General features: G+C 41.5%; 2 protein-coding genes and 1 long non-coding RNA gene across 3 annotated transcripts in view; 2 read left to right on the top strand and 1 right to left on the bottom strand.

Moving 5' to 3' along the window:
- The window catches only part of LOC143159651 (sodium/hydrogen exchanger 9B2-like), a 32126-nt gene extending 24251 nt beyond the window's left edge, over positions 1–7875 (top strand). Inside the window, exons 13-14 of the mRNA XM_076336835.1 lie at positions 3308–3377; positions 7777–7875. Coding sequence (XP_076192950.1) covers positions 3308–3371 — 64 coding nt within the window. The 3' untranslated portion in view covers positions 3372–3377; positions 7777–7875. The remainder of the gene's footprint in view (positions 1–3307; positions 3378–7776) is intronic.
- On the bottom strand, positions 1026–9687 carry CISD2 (CDGSH iron sulfur domain 2). Its single transcript, XM_076336836.1, has 3 exons — positions 9499–9687; positions 2488–2699; positions 1026–1385 (listed from the first exon to the last, which is right to left on the bottom strand). The coding sequence occupies exons 1-3, from the start codon at positions 9599–9601 to the stop codon at positions 1296–1298; spliced, it is 405 nt and encodes a 134-aa protein (XP_076192951.1). The 5' UTR covers positions 9602–9687; the 3' UTR covers positions 1026–1295.
- Positions 9688–9824: 137 nt separating this feature from the next.
- LOC143159650 (uncharacterized) lies at positions 9825–22856 on the top strand. The gene is made up of 3 exons (XR_012995196.1): positions 9825–9904; positions 15888–15971; positions 19213–22856. It is a non-coding gene; the product is annotated as an uncharacterized LOC143159650 (long non-coding RNA).
- Positions 22857–23871: the final 1015 nt, after the last annotated feature.

Here is a 23871-nt window from a genome sequence, read left to right as displayed (position 1 = left end):
TGCCATCTTTTGCTGCAAGGCAAGAGGTTTAGGTACCTAGAACTACAACCATTATAAATGCAGGAGGAATGATCTACCTTAGTTCTACCGCTGCTGTGAGACCCGTTATGCAGGAACTGCTTCCTAACTTGCTTTCAGTTTCAGCACTGTGGTGATCAGCTTTGGCAATGGCACACCGCTGTGGGTCTTCCCACCTGCCTAACAATGGGTCAAATGAAATGCCATTAAGGAACAGTTGAAATCTGCCTTAGTCTAAAATTGTAGCATGGATGAAATTTTTATTTTTAAACCGATGGATACAGTCTTTCATTGAAGAATAAAGTACTTTAGAAGAATTAATTAGAAGTCTAACAGTTAGATAAGTAGTAATTATTTACCTGCATCTGAAATTAAGCTGTACCACAGCGAAGTTCTAACTTGCCCAAATAATCATTCTGAATGGGTAACAAGCCAAGAATACAGCTCAGCTCTGCTTTCTTGGTTCTGTCATTTAACCCATACCTCCCATGAAAGTCCCCGCTACAAAAGGTAGCGGCTACAGTGCAAGTGAACTTGCAAGGAGCAAATTTGTGTTTCCTTACAGGAGCCCATGAACAATCAACACAGGGGCCCAAAATAAAGGGATAATGTTAGGGACTGACCTGCTCGATAGTTTAGTTTACATGGTCTGGAACTGCAGCACTCCACCTAGGACATGGTATGAGACTGTCCAGCTGTGTGGGGTTTGTCTGACCTGGGCTACTTTGCATGAGACTAATAAACTGCCCGCTTAGGCACTGCACAGGCCAGACCTTCACCTAGCATAACTTAACATTGCTATGCTGCCTGCCCTCAGTGATATGCTTAGGTACATTCACAAAGGATGAATTTATTATCTTTTTTCCCCCACTTAAGTGCACTTAAATTTGTTCCTGAAAAGCAGAACAAAACATGACTTCTCAGCAAAACAAAATCAACAGAAAGGTGCACTTCTGTCACTTGGAAATAATGACAGTTTTATAAATGCATGTTCACACAAAAAAGGCTTAATTGTAGGAAGTCATTTTATTATTGAAATAAACGACTTATTTACAGAGATAGTTACTTTACAGTTTTACAAAGCAGACGTAACTCTTCTTAGAAGTATCAAAACACTGACAGATTTAGCACTGTCTAAATGCAGTTTATTCCAAAAAGAAATCTACAACAATCATTAGACTAAATCATACCAATCACATAATAAAATGCTGTCCCTTGCAACTACAACAGTATAAAAAGACTTTTTATCAGTCATGATCTAGTGGATTAAGCATCTGCTATACTTCTTTCTTCTTGAGTATTAGTGGACCTACATTATCTCCTGTTAATTCATTGTGCTTGTTGTGGGAGCCATCACAGACAGGGAACTGGAAGAAAACATACATGAGGAATTAGTATAACTGTACAGCAATTGCATGGTAATTTTTATACTTCTTCCTACACCAAGAGCACTTTGATAGTGTTGCTAGTTCTTCCTATGTCCCGTTTCAACATCAAACTCCCTGTGTCCTCTCAGAGAGAAGACACATGTTACTAAGGAAAAAAACCACTGCTAACAGGTAACTAAGTTTGTGAGGTCCTAAAATTGCTGTTCTTAGACACAAAGTTAGGGACAAAGCCTTTTCCATGAAAGAACAGCAAGCAAAGCAGCCATCGCAGCCACAAATGGTTTAAGGTTTATTGTGGAAGTAGTAAAAGTGCTCTTAATAGATTTAATCATCTGCAACAAGAAAGTACTGTTTTAAGGAAAACTGAAATACTTTGCTGAAGTGATTATTCTGAGGAGGGAGGGAGGAGGGAGAATAGCTGAGAGGGTTTCTTAGGTCCAGGGCAGATTTTTTTGTTAAAACAGGAAAGCATTCGGTCCAGAGAGCACAAAACCAGAGTGCAGTCAGGACATTCGAAAGAAACTGAGGGTAGATGAAAAATACCCATTACATCTAGTTGATCTGGGGTATACAGACTATCCAAACTGTCATCTATATATTTTTTTTATATATATATATATAATATATATATTATATGTCAGTCATCTACTGGCTGCTCTGGACCAGATGGGGATATGCTCTCCCTCACCAACACAGGTCCAGCCTTACTTTCATTCTAATATGAACAACTTTCTAAGCATTGTTTCTGCAAAATAGAGTAGTTATCTTCTAATTGGTTGCAATATATTTCCAAATATCAAACAAGGCTTGCTTGGTTTTAATCTACTCACAGGTGGTCACTCTGTAAGTGTTTCTAGAAAAACCCTTCTGTGTTTCTTAGAAGTTTCTACAGTTTCTTTCTGCATGTAGATAGGTTTACAGTGAAGAGAAAAAATAAAAACTCTGCCATTCTCAAAAACCAGGAACATGTTGCACCTCCAGAGAAAAGCAACAGGTCAACATGTAGCAATTCACCACTGAAGCACTGATAAAAATATGCAAATTTCAATCTCTAATCTTACAGTAGCACAAAGTGTCTTACCGTCTTAGAACGCCAACACCTGCAGTAAGCTTTAGTGAGGCACAGATCTTCAATGTTTATTTCATTCACTACTTTTGGATTTTCCTTCTGGATCTTGAGGTTAATCAAGCTATCCTTTTGCTGTTTCTTCTTGGGGAGGAATGGACGAACAGCAAGGTAACCAAGCAAGGCCAGCACGCCCAGGAAAGGCAATAACCGCAGCCATTCTGAAACTAAAGACAGGTGGAATTTAGATTGGCTCTTGACACCACTTCAGTATGGTGCAGCATCAGCTACTCTCAAATAACTTAGGCTTAGGGCAGGGAATGGGGTTGCTCAGTCAGCAAGGCTCTGAGAGCAAACAAGACTCTGTGGGTAAGTCTTAAGAAAGAAGACCCAGATTAAAACCTGGGTTTTACTGTAGCCAAGGTAAAAATTTGACTCCTCGAATTTCATCTGAAGTTTAATTTTAATACTTTAGAAGATGACTCAATGGAAGAGAATAAATCCAAAACAAATAAAAGATGTACTGAAATGAGGAATCCTAAAATTACAGGGGTTCTGCTCACCCGAGGTAAACCAGCACTGTGTACTAGCAAACTGGGCATGATTACATGCAGTAAGTATATTCAGTGCCAGTATCTTAACATTCTGTATATGAAGAACTATTCAGTATGTTTTATAATTCAATTTTTAATTGCTTATTTCAGTTTTTAGCTTCTTGAAGTTTTCCTCATTTTATTTGTTCAAAGTTTTTTTAGAAACTTTTGGTAGAAATTATACAGATTATTAGATAAGCACTAGCAAAACCTTCACCAATCTTTTTGGTTTTATTTTTCAGAGCTCTGTTTGCTCAGGGATCTGCAACCAGTTTCTACAATACACAGAGAAAAAAAGAGTCCTGAGATCGGGTGAGTCAAGCCACAGAAAATTGCTTTTTACCAAGCTGAGGAACTTCTTTTAAGTACAGTTAAGAGATTCAAGTATCCTCTGCAGACTTAGCTGCCTTGCTACATCATTATAAATCGTCCAGACATACTGGTGAGAGAAAGGCTTACTGTCCTTTTTAAGAAATTCATCAGCACCTGGCATAAGATCTATATATATTAAAGGTAGATCAAATTTTCCAGCAAAACATGCTGTGACAGTACTCCAGTGTAATTCAAGTACCATGGTGCAATAAAGGAGAGAGCATTTTTCTAAATTTATGGAGAATACATTAAATCGAAACACTCATATAGAAATGGAAGAGAGTTTAAAAATATTTTAAAATTAGAAACGAAGTGTAATGAGCTGGAGCACAAGCACTTTGTAAGACAAGACACTGTAATCAAGTTCCTCTTTTAAACGATCTAGGATCAGAACATAGCAAAATTTTGTTCTACAGTTTGTTTTTCAAGATCAAGACGTACAAGAAAGGAAATGCAATAGAGCAGGCTAAGGATGCTAGGTAGGTTGCAGGTCTCAGAAATTACTTTATTCTGTACAGCTTGATTTTATTTGTAATAATAGAGCATATGTTCATGCTAATACTTCACCAGTTAGAGCACAGTGGCTTTTTCTTAATAATTTGAATTTTCTGAAGTACACCATGTAATGAAAATACTTTGTGGGACTAATTTTATGTTCTTTGAGCCTTCTATAGCCTTTGAAGTGAAAACCACACTTATTGCATTTATCTAGGAATGCACCACGACTGTATAAATGCTAAAGACACTGTAAGAACTTCCAGTAGTCTTTCCACACCTGCACTTGCAGCAGTCCCTACACATAACAATGGACAAAATTTGCTAAGAGTCACTACAATAGACTAATCTCTGTTGCTCTTTTCTCAGTTCCCCCAACAAGCTGTAAGCCCTAAATAATAACAATTAACAGAGATACTTAAACATTTTCAGTTACACAAAACACTGAGTTTCCTGGACAGCAGTGCCTGTTCTTCTTTTCTATCATTACTGTTCCAGAACACCCCATCAATAGGAATCCAAATGCACCTTCTGACCTTACGTGAAGGACTACTTGGAACAGACTTTAGAAGCGAGGAAAAATATTTGGTCACTGAAAAAAAAATTCCAAATTGAGTTTCTAACCTGACTGTTGGCGAAGAGGTGGATGTCTACAAAGCTACTCTGAACTCCAAGACAGAACAGACATTCCAACAGGTGCACCATAACCAGAAGCAGGGCACCTATCAAGCGTGTGATGAATACAACTGGGCTAAGATTGACACACAAAAAGGAAATGTCTCACATCAGAATTAAACATCATTAAGAGACTAGCAACTAAACAGCAAGTGGCATCTCAATACAGCTTGAAACTGCCCGACACGACAAAAAAAAAAAATCGGAACAGTAGTCATGTCTATGGGAGACTTACAACCAGTTGGGTTCATCCAAATGAAACAGGAACATGCTAGCTGTAACCTCTGAGAAAGGAAATTAGAAAAAAACAGGAATAGGAAGTACAAGGATATTATTTATCATGGTTATTATTTAATATTTGTATCATGCTAACTGCTGATAAAGAGTTTTGTCCTCACTAGCCAATGATTTCTTTACATATTTCTAATCTGGGAGTCTCTGGAAAGCCCCCAATTACACCAATGTGTACACTGATCATAAACTGACTTGTTATTGCCGAAAGACTGCCAAAAGCTTATACTTTTAGATTGAAAAATCAACATGACCTTGCTTCTAGGGAATGAGAAACAAGATACTGTCACAAAATAAAAAAGTCACAGATCTTTGGACTGGGTGGCCAGGGATGGGAGAAAAGCTTCACCCAAACTAATGCAAAGATATCTTCCTACAACTGTAAGCTGCTCTGTGTTTTTGAAGCCATTCATACCTTTCTGAAGCAGATGTAAGGCAATTCACAAGACTGTTTATTTTCACAGCTGATAACTCAGAGTTCAGCAATTACATTGATTCTGGAGATTCTTTATCAGTTCTGCTGCATGGGAAGAGGCAGTCTTTGGAGCCAGAAATGGAGAGTAGAGTATCGAAGAGGTTAGTCTTCAAACTTGACTTGTGTTAGACAGAGACCAATCCCAAAGATAAGTCCTGGAAAGTATCAGGAACATCACTGAAACATGAATGCCCAGAGAATTCCAAGAAGTTGAGGCCACAGACCATAGGCCACAGTTAAATTTTTGAGGAGAGGTTGTCTTAACTTTTAGTCCAACAGTAACAAGTCCAGAAAAATAAGAAACACATACACTGTGAACAGAAAGGGACTGGCCAGCCACTGACAGTCAAATCAAAGCAAGTGGTCCCTGCTCGTCTTTCACCAACTACTCCTTTGATATCTTTCACTTCGATTTATGTTTTAGCTAATTTCTGTGGAAATGACCCTATGCAGACCCAAAAGCAGCTTCTTACAGTAACAGCTCAACTGCAAGCCAAAATTTTAACAAGTATGAGCTGCCAGTCAAAACGAAGATTGGAACTGTGATTGTATGTTCTCTAAACTGATGAAATTCTTCATGCAAATTCAAATTACTTAATTACATTCTCTTCAGAACTAATAAGCAGTTCTATCCTAACTGTTTTCTGTTGTTCACTTGGGTCTCTTAAGGGTGTTCTCATTGCTACACGAACTAAACACAAAGGATTCCATGCACCACTTTAATATGCCTATTAGCTTATTCAGCAGCTATGAAGGCAGAGAGTTGATAGTCCTTTTAGCAACATAGCACACTTCAAATAAATTAAAAGCCAAAGCTATGGGTAAGTTAGCAAGCCACTCTGCAAATGACAAATTCATTGTTCAAATGGGTTCTGAAGACTCTTGTTACAATGGTATCACCCTTCTTTCCCTCAGTACTGTAAAAGATGATCCACAAAACTGTCCTCTTCCTGCCTGGCAGCTTGTTACATTAAAGTCCCTTTTAACGTGTAAGCCAAGTGTAAGACAGCCCACACAGGACTGTGTCATATTTATGGAAAGACGACTAGCACCTAGATTCTTACATAAACCTTGAAATTCTAACCACGTGCTATTTTGAGGTGAACGTCTATGCCGTTTTGATGACACGTACCAGGATAAAAAGCAACACCAGCATGAGACAACACTGTTCATTTCAGCGAACTTGAGAAGGAAAGGGTAAAGCAGCTATGACGAGAAACTGAAAGAGGCCTCTGAGCAGCAGCAGCGTGACAATTTAGATATCCACTTTCAAACCCAAGGTCAAACATTCTTTTCTTCCTCCCTCATTGCTTTTAACTTCAGGAGTTTTGCACTGGATGTTAACAGTCTTCCTCTCTGTTTTCCCTTATGATTTGGTGAGGTCACAACAGACAACAGGTGTCTCAAGATTTTTAATCAGCGCACTATACAATATCCTATACAAAAGGATCCTCCCTATGCTTTTGGTCTGTTGTTTCTACAACTGATGCACTACAGGAACCGAAGTTGCATCTGCCTGGAAGCTAATGAAGGTTTACAGAAGTGATAAAAGAGCTAACAAGCAAAGCACTGCACTGTTCCAGATTTGGGTTCTGGCCTGCCTTTGCAAACAAGGTCTATGCTAGCGAGCGTTTGTAGTGCTGGTCCCTAAGTTCAGTAGATGCCACCAAAGGACAAATACTAATGCACTCAAAATGTTTTAAGATCAGTATTATTTCTCACCTTCCAAAAAGAAGCAAAGAAAAATGCTTGACATGTTTGATATGTCATTTGCCAAAGCATACGCTCCTGTAATTTGTAGCAGTAGTAAACACAAAAGAGAGTATTAATCTAACCTCTATTGTCTAATAGTCTGTCACTAACGGTAATTCAATAGATATGACCCTGTAAGTTGCCACTGCAAAATAACTCCCAGAACTGGGAATCCCCTGCTCTTAGAGGCTTATGACTTTAGGACAGGACAGACTAAGACCACAACAATATAGAAGAGGCAGCACTTGCTGAGGCAATCCGGTTTTCTCAGATGAAACTTTAGACTGACAGCAGCTCTGAGTGCAGGTAATTACAAGAGTCTTTAATGAGCAATGAGGTTTCAATGACTTCTAAAAACTTTTAAAAAGTGATCCTCTCTTAGTGCTTAATTTAGGTGCCTAGGATGTGGCGTCCTATGATTTTCTTTTGAAAATCCTCACCATGTTGCATTTACCCTATGCCATAACTTTAAGCACCTTGTACAGTTTTGCTGTTTTTTCCTCCATTTTTGTTCATATCCACCTTAAGAGGAAGATATAGCAGATATTAGTCTATCCTAGCTGACTGTTGGAAAAAAAAAACCAAAAAAGTGTCAAAATGTTTTCTCTATAGCTATGTATTTTTAATTGTACCTCTGCTTCCCCTTTTTAGAGTGTTTAGCACAAGACCAGTCAAAGAAATCACTAAGAACTAGAGGCAGTGGATTTTTTCAGGTACGCTCATTAAATTCTACCAGGTCTCAAAGCACTTTCTGACTCTGTTCCTTCTTTTACCTATGTTTAATATTTTTGGGACTGACATTTCACATGTTTGGTCTCTACTTAAGGTTTCAGTAGTTTGCTTCTTGCCCTCCCTCCAAATTCAAGGAAGTACCTGTTAATGGGGTAAATAACATGACAGCAAACCAGTTCTCCCCCATCGATCATTCTATTAAAAAAATTTCTGACCAGAGGTTTTCAGAATAAATTATATTACTACTATGTAATGTGAATAAGTACAGAGACTGCACAAATAATCCTGTTACAGAAATGTATGTTTGGACAAGTGAAGCAAGAAGAGATGAAACTCAAGCATTACTAAGCTTAACAAATTTTAAATACAACTTGTGGTTAAAAGGGCAATAACTTAAGTAGGAAACTGCCAAATGCTAGCAATATGAGAAGCTGCACTGTTCTGTAGCTTATTGTATCCCCTTCCTCCCAACTTTGTAGCAGCTGAATTTCTCTATTCGGTAAATATAATTAACAGCATTTTCAGATGAGAGAGTAGTTGCATGGAAAGAAGAATGGTTCATTTAAAACGGGTCTCTTTGTCGTGGGAAAGATAATGGGGCTTTACGTTTACAAGCAGCATAAACATGGTGGAAAAAAAGGACTCAAACCTGGTTTTAAATAAATTGTGCCTGTTCTAAATTAAATCATTTTCCAGCACTATTAAAGTCATATAGCTTAGTGCTGCAAGATAAATGTATAAGGTTGATTCTACACTTTGAAGACTTTTCTATTTCCAGAGAGTTTCTGTTAGAGCATTCCTCTTACTTATTATCGCCGAACTAATCTTGTTATTTGACACTACTTGAGGTTCTGCCTGTATTATCACAGCTGAGCCTGAGCTCAGATAGTTCCAGTTTGCAAAGCACTGAAACGCACTGAACACCTAATGAATTTGCTAGTATTTAGTTATCTTTCTTGTTTGCTCTGTGACAGAGCTATGATTAATGAATAGGTATTTTCACTCCCTCACCCAGAAAATACTTATAAAAGTTATTAAAATAAAAACCCCTAACTTTGTGTATGTAGCAGGCTCCCAGAAACAGATCTTTTTTTTTTTTTAAATCAGTATAGACGCTCTCTTTAACCTTTTAGACAAACGAAGAGGCAGTGTTTTAGGCCTTCCGCTAAAATCCCATTTTCTGTATGTGCATGGCCTCTGACTTACTAGTACTTGCACAGAGAGGAATTTTAAGTACGGTGCAAACGAGCTGGGGCCGAGAGGCCTGGTACGTTTTACTCTATCGCTACATTTTACTCTGTTACCATCTACCTCACAGGGCATCTTAAACGTCTTATCGGATAATTTTCCTGCTGAAACAGTTTAACAGCGATTTAACGTTTGGGGATCTCCCCTTCTGTAACAGGTAACTTGTTTAGCACGGCCGGGAGAAAGCGAGCGATGCCTGGAGCGAGGAGTGGAAGTCGCAGCCCGACATGGGACGGGCCCGGGGGATGCGCCGGAGCCCAGGCGGGAGCCAGTGTCCAGGCAGAAGCGCGCCGCCCGACCCGGCCCGGCCCCGCCGCTCCCCTCACGCCATCCGCGGGCGCCGGGGCGGGAAGGGGGTCACGGCCGCCGGGCCCTCCCGCTACCCCCACCTACCTGTGAGGCGGATGAAGCCGCCGATGCTCTCGGGCAGCGGCAGGCGCTTAAGGTACGCGGGCAGCTGGATCTTAACGATGCGGGCCAGGCTCTCCAGCACCATGGCGGCGGCCGTGAGGGAGGGGAGCGCTCCACCGCCACCAATTGCCCCCGCCGCGGCGACCCGCTCGCTTCCTCGGGCTACTCCCGCCGCGCATGCGCGCGGGGCGGGCGACGCCGGTGCCGGCCCCGCGTGCGCATGCGCTCAGAGGTACAGCCCGTTCCCCTCCGCTCGGGCCGCGCTTCCTGCGGACGCCGCGGGGGGGGCGCTGCTGCGCGGGGGGCGGGAGCGCTGCCGCCGCGAGGCGGCGCGCGGGCGGTGCCGGCCGTTACAGCCAGGAGGGAGCGGCGACGCCAGCGGAGCCCGGTGGGCAGCGGGGCCGGGCCGGGCCGGGCCGGGCCGGGGCGGGGCGGGGCGGGGCGGGGCGGGTTGGGGTGGTGGGCGCGGGCCGGCGCCGCGGCCGTTGGCAGCCAGCAGGGCGCCTCCTGAGTCAGCTGCTGTCCTGAGGCGAGGGGGGGCAGCGCCCGGCCTGCGGGTCTGTGGTGATGTCCGGCTGGTCGCTTGGGCCTTGCTTAGCCTGGGCAGGCCTCACTTGACGGTACAGCTGGGGAGGTGAGGGAGTGCGACTTTAATAATGTGTGGCTTATGATTTAGAGGCTATATATGACCTGTCGTCACCCTGTTGTGTTAAAGTTGCATTTCATGTTGACAGTCTTAAAAATATTTAAGCAAAAGACTGAAAATTTTTCTTCATATGAATGATGTTTTTCATGTGGTATCATAACTCTTCTGAGGTGGGATAACGTGAGTGCTGAGAGGTTTAATGTTACAGGGAGAGGCCCATCTGCCTCATGTTTGGCAATAGTTTGCGCAGAACAAGCTGTATCTCTGAGCGCGTTACTTAATTTTATTTCATTTTATGTTAAGGAGACTGATCATTTTGGCATAGAGAATTGCCCCTATATAGCCAGGTGAAAAAATGGGAAGTATACAGCCATTCCGGGTCAATTTGGACAGTCCAGCCAGACCTGAAAACTCTTGTGTTAGAGTCCAACACCATTTGGTTCAAGATGCTTTGCTACTGTGAGTGAATCCATCAAGTGCTAATAGCATATAGCACAGAGCACGAGCACCTTCAGGAAAACTGAAGCAGCACAATCCTTCTAGAAGACGTATCTCCTTCCTTACATGATCTTGACTGGAGCACAGTTCTCCCTCCTCCCTCAGTGTACAGAAACCACACCGTATCTGCCCATATCAACTGTGCATTTTTCCTGCCAGCCCAGAATCGGTAATTAAGAAGTTTTGGGGTAAGTGAATAGGGTTGAGCAAAGCAATGAAAGAGTAATTATAGGTATTTCTTGAGTCAGATGAACCCACTGGTCTGTCTTTGGCTGAATCTACTCAGCAGTCATGTTTGCCTCGTATTGACTAGGATATACAAGCCTAGTGCTAGATCTGTTTCACTAGTTTGCTGTAATGATCGATTCAGGATAATCTTAACCAAAAGTTAAAATCACCATAAAGAACTAAGGCAAAAAACCAAATATTGGAAGCCAGGTTTAAGACAAACAAATCCAGCTTGTTTGTGTTTCTGGCCTGAATATGACTTTTCTACCTGTGACCCTACATTAACATTTCCTGATGAATCATCTTCTCTAGCTAGTGAGAATATTCCTGTGATCTCAGAGTACCTTAGCTCCCTGCCTCACCTAAGTTTATCCTTGTAATGACTATGTCTGGTGTCCTAAGATGATTCCTTCTTGTGTAGGCAAATACCTGCTATTAGACAAGATAATGAAAGAGCAAAATGCTTGATTATTCTGTAAAGATTACAAATCAGATGTCATGATGTAACCTTGTTTGTGAAACTTTCTGAGGGAAGAACACATAAGGCTGAAGATACATAAGGTAAATCCTCCAGCTCTGAATCAAACAACTTCACATTGAAGTAGAAAGCCTCGGTCCTTCCCTCCTCCTCCCTTTCTTCTGCTCTTCCAGCCTTCTCTGGATTCTAGCTGTGATACTGGGAGCACAGCTGACATTTCACTGAAGCTCCTGAGCCCCACTGTGCTGCCTTTGATCAGCGCTCCACTCACCACACTGCTAGATAATCTGCACATGTTGCAGAGAGGAACCGTTCTCACTGCACCTTGCCTGTCTGCATAGGTATCAGTTGACATGAGTGATGAACGGTTTTGGTATATGAAAGGCTGAAGTCATAGATTATGGAAAAACTATAAAGAAAATGAAGCCTGAATGAGATTCTTAACTGAAGGGGAGGCAAAAGATGGTCTTTAGAAATCCAGTTTGAACTGGGGCTTAGGAGATGCGTGTTCACTCTCCAACTTGGCCGCAGACTTCCTGTTTGACTCAAGGGGAAAAATGTAAGCTGCAGGCTTGCTCAGTCCTGCAGAAGAGAACAGAGTTTTACGCAGTAGTCCATCTTCAGGGACCACATTACGAGGTCAGAACTTAAGATCAGTCAACATCAGGAGGTTTACCAGGCAGGTGTGGCGTCTTCCTTCTGTTACACACATTTAACACCCTATGTGGACATTCTTATTCCACAGGCAGATTGCTTCTTCAGGATTTTATCAGCATCCTTTTCAACCTTGCCTCAAATCTCAATGCTGTTGGGTATCTGGAAAATTTTCTAGCTTTTTTGGGGAGAGGAATATGCAACAATTCGTTCTTGCATATTTAGCTTCAGTTTGTGAACTGTTAAAAAGTAGAGATTGCCTCTGCTTATGTGTTTCATGCTGAATTTGGCCACTGAAACTCTGGTATTGGGTAGGATACATAGGAGTCACTGTAATAAAAATAACAGCACAAAAAGCCCAAGCATAGATACTTGAACAGAACCTAGGTCACCGATACTGAAATATGATTATTGCTTTCAGCAGTGGGTCTCCTCTATCACTGGGATTTTTCATCTAGCAAGAACATTGCAGATAAGATGGAGCACGGAGCCCACATGAAGAGATCTACATAATTAGTGCTAGCTCAGGTCTTTTACACGGAATTCCCAAAACACAGCCTGAAAGAGAACCAACCCAATTAACTTACTACTATGCACGCTTTGATGAGAATGGTAGAAAAGTTCGTGGCGCTGATGCAGATCATGTTTGGCAGAGTTTATTCTGCCAAGTATAATGTCACTAAAACATAGCTGCATTGGTCTGGCTCACCGTAGAAATAAGAGCTGCCTTCAGCATCCACAAGCTGGTTGATCCTGGTCCAACAGACTGAGCATAGGTGAAAAGCAGCTGGTTGTGTTCCTCCTCTTGTTACCCTTCAAAAATTGCTTAATTTCCCTGTGCCTTTAATTCACCTGTAAAATGAGATAATACTTACCAGTCTGTCTAGAACACTAAGATTTGCAAAGGAAAAGAACATTTATAAATTATATTTATTTATTTTATTTTACCGAGTACACACCAGTAAGGATAAAAGATGAAAGGTTCTGAGGTAGCAGACACACAGTCCTTCCATCTCCAAAACAAGCCTAAGTAGCACAGTAGTTTGCTCAGCACTCTTTCATGGTAATGAGCTTTGCTATCAACAGGATGTCTCATGTTGTTAAAACCATTTTCTTGGAATTGGCATTGCCATTTTCCATACTGAGCGCCTGGAATAATCTCTGCAGCAGGCAAAAGTACTGTTGTCAACTAAAAACTATCCTGTCACCAAAGGGCTGGCTCCTGTGATCAGCAAACACAAGCCTCTGTCTAGGAGGAAGCTAGATCTCTCCCTTTGTGCTCGAATCATTTCACAATGGGATTTGATTAGCTGCTGTTCCTGCTGTATGCGAAGATCTCTCTCTCTTCCACTTCCCCAAAAGCAAGCAAAATCATTACATCCCAGAAGGGCTGTAGGAACTGTGATTCATTTCATGCAATGTCTCCATCAGTTAGTTATGCAGCACTGTCAACACCCAACTATTAAATAATTGAATCTCAAAAAATAAGGAGACTGGCTTAAAAACGTAAACCATAAGACCATATATGTAAGGTTACTTTCCTCTATTTTATGATTATGAACATTGCAAGCAAGTTGCAATTGCATTGCATGCAGGTTAGGTTTTCATTTCTTATTTTTACATCCAGAGGCTTAATTGCCTTTAGAAGAAAGCTGCGATTGTCATGCTTTCACTTGACTATGAGACCTGGCACCTGAAGTGGCTTCTGCTCGTGTTTATTGAAAATATCTACTATTCTGTGGTGGGCAAAGTGTTTGAGAGAAAAATGAGTTAAAGAAACAAATCACATTTATAATAGAATCAATAGGGTAATTTTGTGATAGCATAACTTCATATTATAAAATTACTACTAAATTAGCATGATATTACTTTCCAATCTAACTAACGTCCAAGAATTTTACAGTATAACTATTGTGTTTTGAAAGCAGGTGCTATTGTAATCGCCTAAGTAACTGCAGTGTCCTACTAATAGCATGTATTATTGTTGAATTTTAAAATTCCCTGTGGCTTAGAGTGCTATTTGTTGTCACAGGTTGTAGCGATTTAATTTGTGAAAAGAACGAAAACAGGAATGTAAAGAAAAATGGCAAGATTTCTAAGAATTGAATCAAGTTTCAACATGGCAACTTTGTGCATGAGAGAACAGAGCAGTAGACACTGTTTTTATTTATTAAAGAAAAATACCGTGCTTTGATCTCTCAGCCACAGGTTTAACATTTTAATTTCTTCTTCTGACTACTACTGCTGGGGAGTGGGAAATGTTACCCATGAATTGGGTCTGAAACAAAGTTGAAGAAAACCCCAGCTCAAGAAAGAATAGGTGTATTCAGTGCTAACTTCCTAGATATCCCCAGATAAAGTTCAGTTACTTTCTACTTACATTGCATGTTTTTTCCAAGCTGGAACTGTCTTTTTATGCAATGGTTAGCACTGGTCCACAGTCGTGGTTTCTACAGCTACTATAATATTTGCAGAAATAGCACAAGATGAAACTATGAATATCCACACCATTACACTGTTACTGATTTCAACTGCCTTTATTTAAAGCGTAGAAAGTAACAAGTTGTATGACATGAAACTATTGTAAGTAACATCAGTCAAGTAACACTGACTGCATGATGCACAAGTACACAGTAAATATAATATTGCAATGAGTTTTAAATTTTGACCCATTACATGAATCATCCAGTCTTTCCATCCACATTAGGTAGCTGATCCAATAGGTACTGCTCATGAGGATCCAGACTGATCTGATCGCTGGTCGCATACAGACTTGCATGGATTTTGAACTTTATTGGCTTCCAGGGAGTTGCTAATTCACAACAGTTTTACTCAAATCAGAACAAGTGTCCTTAGGATTCACTAATATGTTCATAAAAGACCAGATATGTTACTGATTTGTGGCAGGTTCTGCCTGGTTTGTTGCAATAAACCAGGCTGCAAAATCCCCAGATTGTCCCCTGGGAGGAAGCTGCAGTGACGGAAAACAGATACATCCTCCCCTATGCTAAAGGACCTACAGAGGACAAAGCCGGCATAATCTGGGAAGTACACACTGCTAAATGAACGGACATGAACTAAAACCATATCAAAACACTACAAGCCGCTCTCTTATGATGGGAATTCCAGGGAAAAGAAGCTATGTATGTGTCAATATATCCTCAGCAGGGGACCACTCACCATTCCCTTTTAAACTGCATTGATCTTTGCTATCAGTGAAGACTGTATAACCTTGACCAAGCAGCTAAGGGTATATTTGTTCCCTTAGTACTTTATTCCTTTGGCGTAATAGCTGTCACTGAAAGATATTTCCTTCGTTTTGGAAGGCAAAGGTAGGAATGCCACAAGACTAATTCCTGTGACGCAATGTGCATTCGTTGGCAGTGGCTAATTATAGCACAGAGAAACTACCAGCTTCCCCTGCCGAGGACAGAGTACATGATCTCTGCAATATGACTGCACTCTGTTCTTAAGTTCTTCCTGTGTCACAATGCCCACTGACACTGCAGTAAAACAGCAGCTTATCATTCTTTCTCAGGCTGCTGTGTAACAGCAGCACTGTGGAGATTTCTGAGCCTGTCTCCCCTTTTTAAGGTTAGCCAGGTCTGGCATTGACAGTTACCCATACTCCTTCGCTGTCATCTCACGAGAATAAAGAGGAGCAAAACCAAAAAACCCCAAAACACCATGCCTCTTCAATTTCAGGCAACAAATACATGTATAACAGATGGAGATGAAAGCAGGGGAAAAGTAGCTATCTTGATTCCAAGGCGATGCCATGGAATAGTACTACAGCAGGTAAATAGGATTAATATAGCCTCTTTTATGCCTATCACAGCAATGCTTTTTCTTTTCTATTTTTTCCAGGCACTCCCTCTCCTCTGGACTGCAGGTCAGCTATCGCACAGCGCACTTCCAGATCTAGGTAGTTGGCTGTTCCCTAGAAGATTTGTAAGTTACTTCCTCACTTACTTTTCAAAATATTGCCAGAATTTTATATAAATTCTGTACTTCACCCCAGTACAGGGAGCTGTAAGGTCTGTAAATATATATTTTTGAAAATCAGTTTCTTTTTTCCCTTTGAATCAGCAGAGAAAGCAACCAACACAAAAAGTAGGATATAAACATATCACCTCAAAGTTTAGAAAACTTACTTTACAGGAAATGTAAGCCTAATGACTGTGAAAGGTAAAAATTAAATTAAAAATAAACACATGGTAATTAAGAGGCATTCATCTTCAACAACATGCTAAGAGAGTGCTTTTGGAAACTAGGAACAGATCCTAGTGGCCCTTTTTTTTAGAGCAGAAAGTCTTTTATTGAAAATTAGTCTTGTCATAGGTGTCTATAGTTAATATAGATGCTTGAGAAAGTTTTATACTGCTCCCCCAAGAGGAATTAAATTATTTTTATTCAGGTTTTTTTTACACTTTTATGTGAGTTATTTTGACAGCTTCAGGGACAGAAATGTCACAATTTTTCAGAAAACGGGCACGGTAGAAATGGATGCCGCACATAGTCCTTCAAATTGCCTGTCCAATATAATTTGATACTGTCAAATATCCTGAACGATGTAAGGGTAAGCATATCATTTAGTCTCCAAGTACCTAAGTCCTCCATGCCTAATTGCAGCAGTGTTTGTTTTTCCTAATATGGGAGCTAAACAGAGATCATAAAATCATTTAACATAGGCCACCAAATAGTCAGGAAGGACTAAGAAATTATCTTTTTCCCTGTTGACTTGAATTTAAATCACTGTGACTGAGAAAATTAGTATCTTGGATCCCACTACCAACTCCATAAGCCAGTATTTTTCAGTGGGTTTTTTTTAAGATGATGTCCCATTATTCAAAGCAAAAAAAAAAAATTGCAGCCCTCATTGTCTTTATAAAAACGAATTAACATCTATTGCTTGTAAAAGTGACAAATCTATGTAATATTTCTTGAAAGGCTGAAAAGCATGCTTGACCTTGAAGAATAAAAGTCTCCAGGAGTGCAGAAGCTAGGTTGCCTTTGCTTTATAATTTGCAAAATTTTCAACAACTTGCCAACACCTGATCATGTTTCATGACTACCATGTGTGTCACAACCCACCCTCTCAGAAATACTGCCCTGATCCATCCCCCTAACCATAATGATGAACAGTGTAATAACTGGCTAATTTCAGTATTGGTGATTTAGAGTCATCAACAATATTTCCCGAATTACAATATGACAACAAACAAGAATCATATTCCTTTCTTCTAAGAGATGTATTTGGCTGTAATTACCTGGGTATTTAGTAATACCTGGTATAAGTGAGCTCTTGGACATCTAGTGATTAACTGGGACATATCAAAAACTGAAAAGATCAGCCAAATCTTTAAAGATGAGGTTGCTCAAAAGGACAAAAAGAAAAGTGAAATGACTTCTAGTACCACATGATAGTTGGCTAGTTAAATCCATTGTCTAAATACATGGCATATACTCCTGTCAGTTCAAAGACAAACAAAACAAAACCCTGAAGTATTTCTGTGGACTTTCTTATTTACTTAAATCATTATTTTAAATTAAGTCAATATAGCATCAAACAATTAAAACACTGCAATCTACAAGACTATGTAATAATTTCCCCAGGGAAACATAGCATTATTTTGTATAAAACAGAATGGGGGGGCAGGGAGAGAGAATGTTCTACAAGGAAAAAAAGCCTCTAAATGAAGAGTGACAAAGTCAACCTGCTACCTCTGCTGAAGTGTAATGTTTATTTAGCTACAAATATGCGAACGATTCACCAGCAGGACTGCCTCAGGAGAGGGGGGAATGGCCAAGAAAGGTAGTTCGCTGTGGGCCATTTGGGAAGTCAATGGTACTAGGGCTCCTAACTCAGAGAGGGTCCTGCCCCAGGTCTTCTGGAAACACTGGCTGATCTCGGTGGGGAAACCTTCTAAGATAAAAGGCAGTTTATAATCCAGTATAAAGTACACCATCAGTGTCCTGATTAGCTCAGGCTAACTAATTCCCTGTAACTCTAATCAAACAATGAAAATTGTACTTAGCATATAGCAAGCCAGGTGAACAGAAGCCTACACTTCAAATCAATCAACGCAGTATGTTGTGAAGTCTGAACAGCCTTGCCTATACTAGGGAGCCTGTGAAATATATTAGCTAGCCTGTTTGAATAATTAACTTTAATTCTTAACTTTTTATCTGGACTAGCAACTTTTATAGCGTATTAGGTACACTGGTCAAATCATTTGTTAAACCCAGATACTCCTCAAAGGTTGTGGTTTGCTTAGTACATTTGCATCCTGGAACAAGCATTGGAGGAGCAACCGAATTAGGATGGGCCAAATCTGACTAGTAATCAATTATGTCAAAGTAATAAAAATTGAGATATCTTGAAAGCACTTCAGAGAGTCCTTTGATGTCTCCTTTAGTAAACACAATAGGCCAAATTAAGTACTGCTGAAAACTGCCATAAGAGCTTGGTCATTTTCAGTAACAGCGTAACTCCTGCAGACGTAGCATGCAGTCTGAAGGCAGCCTGAGGGGTCAAAAAACAGGTATAACAAGGAAAAGCAACCACCTCCAAAGGGATGGGGTAAAGTAGGTCACTATTAAACACCTTTTTGAAGAGATGTCCAACTGATGTACCCTGGCCAACTGAAACTGATAAAACTCTGATTTGCTCCAGAGAGGAGTTCCACCTGCTGAATTCAGCCTGTGTTACCTTATTTTAGCAACTGTGACTAATGGCTCAGCCCTTTGCGCCCCTATTTTAAGATGCTATTTTGCCATGTATGTATATATTATCTACGTTTATTCAGGAATGTAAAGAATTCATACGGAAGAAGAAAACAAAGGTAGTTAGTAACTGCATGACAACAAAACTTCATTTTTCAAAATTGGCATCGTAATTACGCCATGCACGTGCTCATCTAAGTTCCGTGCTTCAATATCCATAGGGCTGAATCAGCACAGAAAATGAACATTCTTGTTGTCACAAACTGCTGCTGACTTGAAAGGAGTATCTTTTTCATTTAGATCAAATGCTAGTTTTGCTGGGAAAAAATGAATACTCTGTATGAATACTAATAAATATCCTGTAGCAATTCTCAGAGATTTCATTGTTTAGGTCCGTGAAAATAACATAATGAATTTTATGTTGTCAAAACTTTCTGCTTGTAAAATAGCTTTTATTTTCTGTAAGGATTTCAAGAGAAGAGGAAAATCTTCTTTAACTGAAAGAAAACGATGTTGTCGCTACGAGGCTAAAAAAGTGCTGAACAATGAAGTGCTGAACAAAATCCTGAAGACCGGGAGATTTTGTGGGGAACTTTGGTCTGTTGATCTCGGTGTAAGTTACTGAAGTATTTTATATTCTTGTGAATCCCACGTGACCTTGCACAAGCCGTGAAACCTTAGCATGCCATTATTCAACAAAGCACTCAAGCTTTTCACTGGGACTCCTCTGCGGACTTAAATGTTAGATCTTACAACTCCCTACATAGAGCAGCAACAACTTAAAATGGATTAATGTAGGGACTCAGTGTTTTGCCCCATGACCTAGCAGTGAGACAAAAAGCACTACTATACAAAGGAGACATGTGGAATAGCTTGGAAATTGTTTCAGTGAGAATGTCAGAGAAGCTGTCAAGGAAACAATGGGAGATGAAGAATTGCCAAGTTGGAATATAAGACAAAAAGTTACCTTTTATCTAATATTCCTTAGAAAGCTAACTGCTGCCTAACACATTGACCTTGGGCTGGACTCCAGACGCGAAAGGGTTTTGCTACCTCTTCTTCCTAACAGAAGGAGACATAATGGTCCCAGATGCAACAGCCGGGGAACTGAGCACGCAGTACAAAGGCTGTAACTATGACCTTGCCATCCTTCTTGAAGGGGAGAAGCCCCCAGCTACGCAGGAAGGGCTGCTGGTCTTTGGTATTTAAAACACGGATCAGGTGGAACCCAATGACATCCCCAAACCTGTTTTTCTTTCACTGTCATGTAATGGCACTTGGGTTGGCAAATTCAGCCTGTTTATTTGTCGTGTTAAGAAAAAGCCAACGGAACAATCTTATTTTATCAGCTTTCTTCTGTGATCTTCTTTGTCGTCTCCACTGAATCAAAAGGGTCCCCAATAAGGTGAGTTTTGCTCAGATTAAAGAGAGATTTGACTGCAAGCTTGATTTATGATAATTAAAGGAAAAACAAGTTGGACAGGATGCTGAAGAGAAAATTGAGGCCTTGGTAATACATGCAAACAGGGAGAAGCTGCTGCTGTTGTTCATCTTAGCGCTTTGTTTTCCAGCAGCAGAAGCTGTTGTGTTTTGCCTCCTCCAAACAGGAACTAATAATGATCTACCGGATGGACTAGTAAGAAGAAAGTCTTGCTTTTGTTGAAGTAATTTTTTTTCTTTCCTAATAAGGAAGATCTTTTTGGAAACATTTGGCATCTTGTTTCCCCCTTTCCTCTCAGATACATGAAGCGTCCTGAACGGAATGCTGCTTGGTGTCCAGGGTGCTCAGTTGCTCCACCTGTTTTGAAGACAGGTAGAATAGCATGCTCAAAATGGGAAAATGGCTGGTCTCAGGCAAGCGGAAGTGAAAAACTGACATTGATGCGCAAGCAAGCTACACTAACCTTTAAACTAAGGCTGGGCTGCTTTTCCCTCAAGTCCCCTCTGTGCTGAGGGGAAGTGCTATAACAGTATTATCAAGGCAATCTCCATTCACGCTTGCTCTGCTGGACCATCACAAAGCAGCTGAAACGGGCTGGCACATTCAGCCTTCGGAGGTTATTGCCCACTTGGCTGTGCAGGGCTCTGTAACGCCGTACTTGAAAAAGCAAACAAAATTCAAAGATGGAGTTCAAGTGAGCTGGTCTGTTCTCAGTATTTTTATGCAAACTGTTTATTACCGTGCCACATCTACTGAGCTATTTTGCATAATAAACCTCTGAAAATGTAACCCAACTCCACTACCGTATGAGGATTAGACATGGTAATACCTCTCTTCAGCCACTTCTGAGGATTAGCTTCAAAAATCAAATTAAAATGAAGCAAACCTAAATAGACTGGGTAGTTCCACAATAAGTTGCAAAGCCCATATTCAGTAACCATCATCTGTGCCTCTTGCATTTTATATTACTATATGAGGTATCTGTGCAAGTAGCGTTATAGTACACCTGCTGCGTATGCTAAAGGTGAGAAGCTCTTTGTCTCTTCTTAAGGTTACGAGGCCTTACTTGCCTGAGTATTACTACTGAAGTAAAAAAATCTATTTATTTGTTTCCAAACACTGAGGGGAAAATACGTGATTTTTACCTCACAATTTGAGGAACAAGAGATGAGGGTGAGAAATATAACGTTCTCCAAGCAGGACTGTGTGCTGTGACTTGCAGAAATGGCCACAGAACTGTGAGTATGCATCTTGGTTTTCATTCCTACACAAGTCGTTATTTTTTATTCTTTTTCTCAAGTGTATTTAAAGGTAAGTATTTAAATTGACGTGTTTGTTTAAAAAAAAAAAAAAGACCAGTAAGTGTAATAAAGTGTTTGTCTAAACAGGTATACTAAAACAAAATATGCAAACCTGTTTCTGAGCGATGGCTATAAACAGGAGCTATCCAATACATTTTAAATTCTATTTGGGGTCAAATGCTAACAGAGATATTGATTTTAACATGTAACAGTTGAAAGGCACACAAACAAAACTTGATTTACCAGATTAACAATTCCTGTTGTCTTAAATTAGCAGGGAAAATTACACACTGCCAACAGTATGTTTGTGCTGTTCTTAATTCCTTTCATTATACAGTAAAATGCGAACCGCAAGCCAGATCAAAACTCTTAGTACAGAGTCATATTAGAGGTCATTAATCTCAAATAATAATTAAAAATGTAGAACTGGTACTGTTCAGTACCTAAATCTCCTGAGATGACAAACAATAATGAAAAAGTTCAGGAAGTTTGTAAGCAATTTACAAGGCAGAGGAAGACGTCTGTGACAGAAAGGTAGACATGCTGGTGAGTTGGAGCAGTTTAACAGCATCGTAATCCGAAGCAGGCAAGGAACAGCAAGGTATTTTTCAGCAATAGTCTTGATTAAGATAAGAAATTAATGAAATAGTTTGGGACTACACTTCCTGAATATGCTGTTCAGTACAATTAAAATAGTAAGCAGAAAATGAAGACTACACAAGGAAGTTGCTAGGAATGGTTTAGGTGATCACAGAAGGATAACTGGACTTCACAGGTACAAGGCATTGTTTTCTCTCTAGCCTGTACATGATACGAATGCTAAAAAACTATGGCAGTCCTACCACAGTACTATTTTTAAAATAATAAAAAAGAGCATTGCTCCCCTAATGCACTGATGGTTATTCTCAAGCTTCATACTGAAAACTTTGTTACACAATCAGGTTTTCTGAATATGCTGCCTTCGCCAGACAAGTAATAATTAGCATCCTAGATAGCAAGAAAACTAACAGTAGTGCAATAAAGGCACTATAATGAATGCAAACTCGGTTCGGTGCAATAGATTTAGCTAATTACATATCCATACTCCCTGGACAGCAAATGCCACGTTTATTAACATGATATATCCCCTCATTACAGCAGAAAGGCAGTCTGGCAATCTTTCGCTGCTTGTTACTTCATGGAAGCGGAGTAGTAGGAGTCCTTCCCCACGTACACAACTATGCATAAATCTACACAATTTATTACTACCAGAAAAAAAGAGTCTAGCCGAGAGTGATTTCTTGACCTGTGCTGCACAGAATAAAAAGCCTCCAAGGAGCGGGAAGCATCGCAAAAGGTATCACTGCAAATTAAAAAATTATTTGATGACCCTGGCCCCTGCGCTGACAGTGTATTACTGTATCTTCCCTTCGGTGCTGTTTTTTCCCTATACCGATAAACTCGGGTTGCTTTAGTTGCACGTGCCGATACACTGGTAAAACAAAGTTTCCAGGCCCATTACTCTCGCACCAGGCCTGCACTCCTTGTTGATGCTGCTCCTCTCCCGGGCAAGGGCAGACTTTTAGCTGTATCACTAGCACCATAGCGATAGGTGCAAACCCCTTTGCTTGAGGGCCCCCACTCCCCCGTCGAGGCGCCCTCCTTGCTCCGCTTCCAGGCGCTCCGCGTCCCGCCGAGCCCCGCGGCAGCACAGGGCGTGAAAGCGTTGGCGTTATTTCTTCGAGGCGGAAGAACGTCGACCTCGCCGCGCCGCCGCTCGAACTAGTCCCCGGCCGTCCGCCGCGCCGCCACACGGCCGCTCGGACAGGCGAGGGAACAAGGGCCGTGAGGGGCGGAAAGCGGCTCCGACGCCGAGCACGGCGGCAGGCGATGCCCGGCCCCCAGCACGGCCCGACGGCGTGGGGCAGGCCGCGGACGAGCCAGCGCCCCCCTTTCCCCGACACCCTCAGGCGCTGACAGACGGCTGGGGAGGCCTGTTAGTGCGCGGAGGGATACCGCGCCTCCGCGTCAGCGCGGAGATGTAGATCCGGCCGCCGCAGCCATTTCGTGGGAGGGCGGCGGAGGAGCGCAGGTTTATCGTCAGCGGTGCGCGGCACCGCGCCCAGGGGGATGCCGCGGGCCCGCGCCCGGCGCGCCGCAGCGGAGCCCCCGGGCAGTCCTGCTCGGGCGGCGGCAGGAGGCAGTACAGCGGCACTGCGGGGCGCTGCTCGGGCGGCGGCAGGAGGCAGTACAGCGGCACCGCGGGGCGCTGCCCTCGCCGGGGCGCCCGCGGGCAGCCCCAGAACCTTCCTGCCCCTCTCCCTCCCTCCCTGCGCGCCGGCGCGGCAGTCGCGCCTGGCGCTCGCGAGATCGTCCCCTTGCTTCAGCGGGGTTGGGCCACAAC

The sequence above is a fragment of the Aptenodytes patagonicus genome, chromosome 4, assembly GCF_965638725.1.
Source record: "Aptenodytes patagonicus chromosome 4, bAptPat1.pri.cur, whole genome shotgun sequence".
Classification (NCBI taxonomy): domain Eukaryota; kingdom Metazoa; phylum Chordata; class Aves; order Sphenisciformes; family Spheniscidae; genus Aptenodytes; species Aptenodytes patagonicus.
Note: the sequence above shows the minus strand (reverse complement) of the source record. Positions and strands in the feature narration are given on the sequence as shown.